General features: G+C 38.3%; 1 protein-coding gene across 1 annotated transcript; it reads left to right on the top strand.

Moving 5' to 3' along the window:
- The first annotated feature begins 1,891 nt into the window (after positions 1-1,891).
- dio2 (iodothyronine deiodinase 2) lies at positions 1,892-7,910 on the top strand. Its single transcript, XM_086095194.1, has 2 exons — positions 1,892-2,288; positions 3,563-7,910. The coding sequence occupies exons 1-2, from the start codon at positions 2,064-2,066 to the stop codon at positions 4,151-4,153; spliced, it is 816 nt and encodes a 271-aa protein (XP_085951320.1). The 5' UTR covers positions 1,892-2,063; the 3' UTR covers positions 4,154-7,910.
- Positions 7,911-8,001: the final 91 nt, after the last annotated feature.

Here is an 8,001-nt window from a genome sequence, read left to right as displayed (position 1 = left end):
ACTTTTCTTTTCTTTTTCTTTTTTTTACTTTAAAACCCTTTAACGCCAAACGCATCATATTAACTACAAGAGATTTTGAACCCTCTATTTCATGAGTATAATATTTTTTTTACCCATTAAATATCTGTATGATCAGACACATGCGTTGCACGGATAATCCATTGAAGGGCAGTAATCACCCATCTGATGGCTTATCCAATGACCTTGCAAGAGCGCCACAATTGAGAAAGGTAAGACATCTAATTTTCAAAAATGTTCTTTGTCAAATATAGAGTGGTTAAAGGTGTATTCAAGGATCTTCTCGAAAAGTAGAAGCCAAACGTCCAATTGTCACTTTTTCTTTAAATGTGCATGCGGAAAACCATCCTACCAGCTTTCCTGTTCGAGGGAAACGTCAGATCAAATGTCAGGAACGTGTGGGCTCATTTTCATCATCTTCATCAGTCTCTGCAGCGGACCTCACTTCATAGACAGATGTCCTCTTGCGGCTCTCAGCCATTTTCAAAGTATGCATTGAGATCGGTGGAGCTACAATGAATTTTTTTTTTAAAAACTTTATTGCCATCTACAGAACAAACATGGCTTTGCATGTATCATAACATGAAAAAGACGAACACAGGAGAAGCGACAATGGCGGGTGATTCAAGTGCAACACCACTTGTTGAACGTCGGAATAAAGAAGCAAAATATTTTTGCTGCAAAAGCGTAAGCAAAGCTAAGAAGGCTGCGCAAAACGACTACGACACGGCTATCCGCCATTGTTGTTGACAGACTGACGGTTTGCACGCAGACACGCAAGAATTAGCACATACGTCATCAATGTACGACAATGCGTCGTCAATCGAGCTGCGACCATTACGTCATCGCTGGAGGAGTATCCTGCATAAGGTGTCCAGACGGACGCGTACGGGGCGCGTATTAAAATCCCGGTTTCAAAAGTGATCGGTTTCAAGCTCCGAAATCGCGCCATCATGTGAACGAACGGCTTAAACGGTAAGAAACTTGTGAGGATACATTGAAACTGGCTTTTGTGTGGACGGCGCCTTAATACTCCAACACTAATGAGACACACCCGGGGAAGAGAAAACACACACAGGTGGACGTGGTTAGACATAACGAGACAAGGGAAGAAACCAGGAACACAAGACAAAAAAACACCAACTGTCAAAAACAACAAGAACACCCATAACAAACAAAACCCAAGTCCCACAAAACTGAAACATGACATTTTCTAATCTTAATTGTCCAGGATATATACAAAATTAAAGCATAAGAGAAGGTCCGAATTTAAAGCATTGTGACTGGATGTTTTAAATATGACACTAATCAAAATGTGGAAGTTGATTTTCAAAAAAACATGTTTTTTTGTTCAAAATGACCAATAAATACTCTATTTACAAAAAATCTGAATTTTCTCTCATATTTTATATATATATGCATGAGTTTGTTCCTCAACCCTTGAGTGACTATTTTTCAGTTCTTTATTTTACTCTTCTCCAAGTGTAAATATTACTATAAAACTGAGTCTATTTGGTCCCACTCTAAATTGAGTCAAATTTACTCTAAATAGAGTCAAATTTCCTGAATCAGGCTCTGGTCATTACTGTTGTAATACTTGTCAGAATTCACCAAATGGCCGTGCCCCATTGAGGCAGAGCTCATGGTGAGTCATGTCATATTTTCAATCATTTATTTGTTTCTATGTCTTTGCATGAAAATGGCCAGTGGCACTAAAAGTTTGGGGACTGTTGCTTTAACTAAATATATATATATTTTTTGTTATATATATATACACTGTTTGTTCAAATTGGTATGCATGCTGTGTGTGTGGGGGGGGGGGGGCGTGCGTGCGTGTGTGCGCGCGCGCGTACAGGCAGACTGAGCTGTGTAATCTTGTGACGGCGTATAGTGCTAACCTCCCTTGTGTTGCGCATGAAGTTGTAAGCGTGCACTGGGCCGCGCTGCAAGCATGTGGGCAGTGACTGAGCTGCACAACAGTGTGTTGCGGCGGCGCGCTATGACTTGTAGCAGCTGTGAGCGGCGATCGCATGCAGTGAGACAAAATGGGGATGGCCAGCGAAGATGTGCTGGTGACACTCCAAATATTACCAGGTTTCTTTTCCAACTGTCTCTTCCTGGCGCTGTACGACTCCATGGTGTTGGTGAAGCGCATTGTTCCGCTGTTGAGCTGCTCCAGGTCCACCGGCTCGGGCGAGTGGCGCCGCATGTTGACTACGGCTGGGCTCCGCTCAATTTGGAATAGTTTCTTGCTGGACGCTTACAAAAAGGTAAGGACAGTTACCTACAATGCAACGCTAAAGCCTCAAAGTATCTGCACATTACATTACATTAGATTAGCCTGTTATTTATACACAGGGGATCCATGTGACTTTGTCCCCCCCCCCCAAAATTTTTTTTTACTACGATTTAATTGAGTAAACAAAAAGCATTCACCAAATGTCAAAGCACAGCTGATGCCAGTAACCTTTCGGCCCAGTTTTGTTAATTTTGTCATATCACATCCAGACTTGCACGACCAGCTCAGCTGCAATGTGTGCACATATGTGTCTGTAATCATATTTCATTGTCGTTCTGTAATCTGACAGCAGATCTAGAAATAACATGCCAGGCTCAACGAGAACAACTGTGCCAGATCTGTCTGCAATAAAGTGCAGTTAGATACGTGCCAATGAGAAGAGGCATGGCAAACATATTATATTGTATAAATATATATATATTTTTTTCTCTCTTAGCGTTGTATGTCAGTTAGAATGAAAAGCAGGCCAATAGTTTGGAGCACCAGCAGGGGTTTCAGTGGAGATTCAGGTTTTGATGACATAATTTAAAGTAAACAGTGGCATGATGTTCCAATTGTAAATATTTGACCAAAGTCACAATTTCTTCCTGGCTAATCTAATCACTGACTCTTAACCTATTCTTGAAATGACAGAAATCCCGTCCAAGAGACCAAAAGAGGTCAAATTGGAGAGATGCAGTAGAACATGTACCATCACTTAACTCATTTACTCCCAAAAACGTAGAAAAACATATTTAGACGGGGTTTAAAAAAAGAAGTTTTTTTTAAATCCTAGAGCATACAGAAGGCTTGGATGCAGCTTCTGACAGGAAGAGGTGGCTTAAAGCAATGGTAGTTATTACAAAAAACGGCCAGCAGGTGGCAACAGAGTATAAGAGATAAACCAGGGCAATGTTGCAAAAAGCTCGTTTTCCCAGTGTTTACAACAGGTTTGTGAATAATGATGAAACTTAACTATATTCTAATACCAATTGCTGCAAAACAGAAACCAATAAGAAATATTTTTTTTTCCTGAAGAAAGAAGAGACTCTAATCTTTCTTTTGGTAGGTTCCATATTTTTATACCAGTAGAACAGAATATTCTGTGGGCCTTGCCAAATCAGTCAAAATCCAGTAAAACAGCCGGGAGTGAAGGGGGTTGCTTCAGTAAAAATGGTTGGGAGGGAATGAGTTAAAATCATAAATGGCACAGCTCAATCATTACATCTGGGAGGTAAACGTCAACCCTTCTTGTTACTTCCTTAGGTCAAACTTGGCTGCGAGGCACCTAACTCCAAAGTGGTGAAGGTGTCTGCTAGCCCTCAGTGGAGCAACAAAGTTAACACTATACCAAACGAGCAACATGCTGCTCGGGTCCGAATTCGAGATGAATGCCGCCTCTTGGATTTTGAATCATCAGATCGCCCTCTAGTGGTCAACTTTGGCTCGGCCACATGACCCCCCTTCATCAGCCACCTGCCAGCTTTCCGGCGGTTGGTGGAAGACTTCAGTGATGTTGCTGATTTTCTGTTGGTCTACATTGACGAGGCTCACCCATCTGACGGCTGGGTGGCTCCACCGATGGGCTCCTGCTCTTTCAGCGTACGCAAGCATCAGAGTTTAGAAGAGAGGCTCAATGCGGCGCGAAAGCTGATTGATCACTTTTCTCTGCCGCCGCAGTGTCAGCTCGTAGCTGACTGTATGGACAACAACGCTAATGTGGCTTACGGTGTTTCCAATGAACGCGTGTGTATAGTACAACACAGAAAGGTTCGCTATCTGGGTGGCAAGGGCCCTTTTTTTTACAATCTGAAGGATGTGCGGCAGTGGTTGGAACAAAGCTACGGCAAACGGTAGAAGTCAGCAAACGCAGGTCAAGAAGTGGGAATAGAGTATCCTGCTTTTGTGTTTCTAAAGGTGTTTCATTGTGTACGAGAGACTGGGAGACATGATAACAAATTAACCCTATAAAGCCTTGACCATGAAAGATATGTAAGAAAATTCTTATTCTCTGTAAATAGAGTATTTATTGGTCCTTTAAAAAGAAAATAATTTTTGGGGGTTGGGGCTCAAATTCCACCTATGACTTTTGATTTGTGTCATATTTGATATATCCGGTCACAATCCTTTAAATTTGTACATTTATAACTGTCCAAAATATAATAATAAACAGACATACCAATTTTATTATTAGTATTTTAAAAAATCTGAAAGAACATTTCCCAGCATTAATGAGTATAGGTGTCTCTTCTTTCTCAATTGGGGCGACCTTGCAAGGTCACTGGAAAAGCCATCAGCTGGGTGATACTGCCCTCTAATGGATTATCCATGCAATGCATGTGTCAGATCATATACGTCAGGGTTTTAATGGGAAAAAAATATTATACACATGAAATAGAAGGGTCAAAATGTCATGTATTTAATATGACATGTTTGGCTTTATAGGGTTAACTGACTGAATAAAAATGTCAACATGTAGTACCCTTTCTATACACTTTCATTGCGTTAGTGGAATATGAATAAAGCAGCAAAATCTACCCGTTTTTATCCATCTCAGCAGGCGGCCATTTTGCCACTTGATGTCAACTGAAAATGACATCACAGTTGCTCAAGGCTCAGGTAACGACCAATCGCGGCTCACTGAGTTCGGCCATGTGACGTTCGCAAGCTGAGCCGTGATTGGTCGTTACTTGAGCCCTGGGCAACCGTGACATTATACTAAAATGGATTAAAACAGGTGGATTGTGCTTCTTTATTCATATTCCACAAACACAGTATTAATCAGAATACCGTGTTTAGACTAGTGGGGTTGCATTGAACATCATATTGTAAAGAAAATTTGTAGGTTGATGGATGGATGGACTTACCCTTTAAAGTGTGTTTTCCCACTGTAATCTATTGTATTAATGTCACACATACTTTTATGTTGACCTTTCTTTGTTTGAAAATTCGTACGCAGGTCTGAGTCAAATTTTTCGATTCTTCAAGCTGCACATGCAGTTTTTCCAGAGGGGGAAAAAAAAGCTATTGTATGAGCATCCATGTCATCCAAACAGTATTTGGCAAACGTCCTCGGTTGGTCAAATTAGGTCAGTGCAATATTTCCCCTTTGTTTCTCCATTCACTGCCACATTCAGAGGGACTGTAAATGAGCAGTCCAGCCACAAACTTACAATTGCATTTGATTTGAGCAACTTGTCATTGTGACTGTTTTCTGGGTCCAGTTCTAAAGACTTTTCTTCTTGGACAGAAAAACCTCCCAATATATGTTTTTGTCTTCCAACTTGTCGTTAACTTGTGATATGTGAAACATCTGGAAAAACTGCTGTATTGAGTCTCTCTTTAATTACAGTGGTCATAGCTTCATACATGCTCACTAAGTTTGCAAGCTCAGGACATTCTTGGCAGAGCTACAACTTAACTTTGCTCTTTCTATTCATCACAACTGGGTTATTTCTACTGCAACAGGAGTTTTCAAATCCTTTTTTGTTTTGTTTACATGTTGCTTCTTACTCCTGTTTCTTCTGCATGATACTGACATGTGGGTAAGTGTAGTTGAACATCAATAAATTGCCCTAAACAGTATAATGACATATACAGTGTGTATATATATATATATATATATATATATATATATATATATATATATTCTTCCAGAATGGGAATACGCATCATTTGAAACCGATGTAAATTAAAATGATAATAATTAGAAGATCCTTTTCAACCTCCATACAAATTTCTACAGCACAAATTCATTCTTGAGTTCACCACCTTTATTTTTTTTTTCAAAAGGTTTAGTAGGAATACAAAATGTTTTAATATTCTTAAGGTGCTCACCAGTCTGAAGTCATGTCATAACATGAATTTGGCCAAACAGATTATGATCTTTCATTCCTATTAAAAATCACTCACATTGCCATTTAAATGATGCACACTTGCTGCTCATTTGTCAAAAGAGAACAAGAAATTATGACGTGTACTGTGTGTGATATAAACACATACAACGGCCGTCATTTCGTCCCAATAAAAGTTGTCAGTCATGATTTAAGTACACAATCTATTTGTGCAGTATTGTACTGTACTCAATAAATATAGGTTGTGCATGGGGTTAGGGTCAGTCAACAGCTACTTATATAGAACATTAATAGATGACGGCATAATAAATTAGGGAACCTGTTTGCATTCTGGCACCACTGCCTGCCTGCTCCTACACATGAATGCAGTTTGTAAGATGTATCAAGAAGACAACACTCATGCTCCTTAGATTGTTACTTGCCCCACTCAAAAAACATGCTGATGCAAATGTGGGATTTAAGCCAGTTTGTTTCATATTCTGGGGCTTTTAATGTGTGTACAACACAGAGCTTGAAACGTTCATGCCTGTTCTTAATGTGAATTTATAGGCAAAACTATGATGGCGTATTAGGGCCACGTATGTGTGTGTGTGTGTATGTATATAATATATATGTATATATCTATATGTATATGTATATATATATATATATATATATATATATGTATGTATGTATATATATGTATATATATATATATATATATATATGTATGTATGTATATATATGTATATATGTATGTGGGGGATATTCAGAGAAATTTTTTTATAATAAAAAAGAAACTTTTATAAAGTGGCAAATTTGCGATTTTTTTTCTCGGAATATTGCTCCACTCTATATATATATATATATATATATACTGCGATTGGCTGGCAACCAGTTCAGGGTGTACCCCGCCTACTGCCTGAAACCAGCTGGGATAGGCTCCAGCGCCCCCCGCGACCCTTGTGAGGACAAGCGGTTAAGAAAATGTGTATATATTTACACACATATATATATATATATTTACACACATATATATATATATTTACACACCTATATATATATATATATATATATTTACATATACATATATATATATATTTACATATACATATATATTTAAATATGCATATATATTTACATATATATACATACGTGGCCCTAATACGCGTAAAAACAGCTAAAGAAAAAGCGTAAACTGGTGGAAAATTCCATGACAGTCATGAAAGCAAACACATTACTGGTAACAAGACAAGTTTCAACAACTCTTTGAATGGATTTTTTATCTGCAGAAACTAATTCCATATGCATTTCATGTTTTCTTGTGTTGATTTTCAAATACTTTAGGTCCCTTACCAAGCACCATTGTATTCTAACAACAGTTTAGGCTTGATTTAAATTGTGCATACCTGCAGTTTTTTGCAATATGTTGTCTATTTCATTGATAAACAAACATTAATGTTAGTGTACAGGTATTGTTTCCTTTGTGAAAGGTATGAGTGTCCGTGAATCAGATGCTTTGCCTTCCTGCTCATGATGATAAAGGTGTACTGATGAAGACCTGTGATGAAAGAGTGTGTAACTCAGTCTCTGGTTGGATAGCAAGCCACACCTGATCAACTGAACAACTGCATCTGTTCTTTTATGTCTAACCTGAAACTTTTAGTCTTGACAAACCACATTTTGTTTGTTTATAATTCATGTTAAATACAATATGTTATTGACTATTTTGTTGAGGGAAATAATAAAGTGGAAAATAAAGCCAAATGTATTCAACTGAATATTTGATATTTTCCATTTGATTTGAAACAAAAAAAAAGACCCAAAATATTGTGTTGTACAGGAAGTCCTCGAGTTATGAACGAGTTTTTC

This window comes from Leptonotus elevatus, chromosome 14 (assembly GCF_054856555.1).
Source record: "Leptonotus elevatus isolate MCC_2025b chromosome 14, RoL_Lele_1.0, whole genome shotgun sequence".
NCBI classification, from domain to species: Eukaryota; Metazoa; Chordata; class Actinopteri; order Syngnathiformes; family Syngnathidae; genus Leptonotus; species Leptonotus elevatus.
Note: the sequence above shows the minus strand (reverse complement) of the source record. Positions and strands in the feature narration are given on the sequence as shown.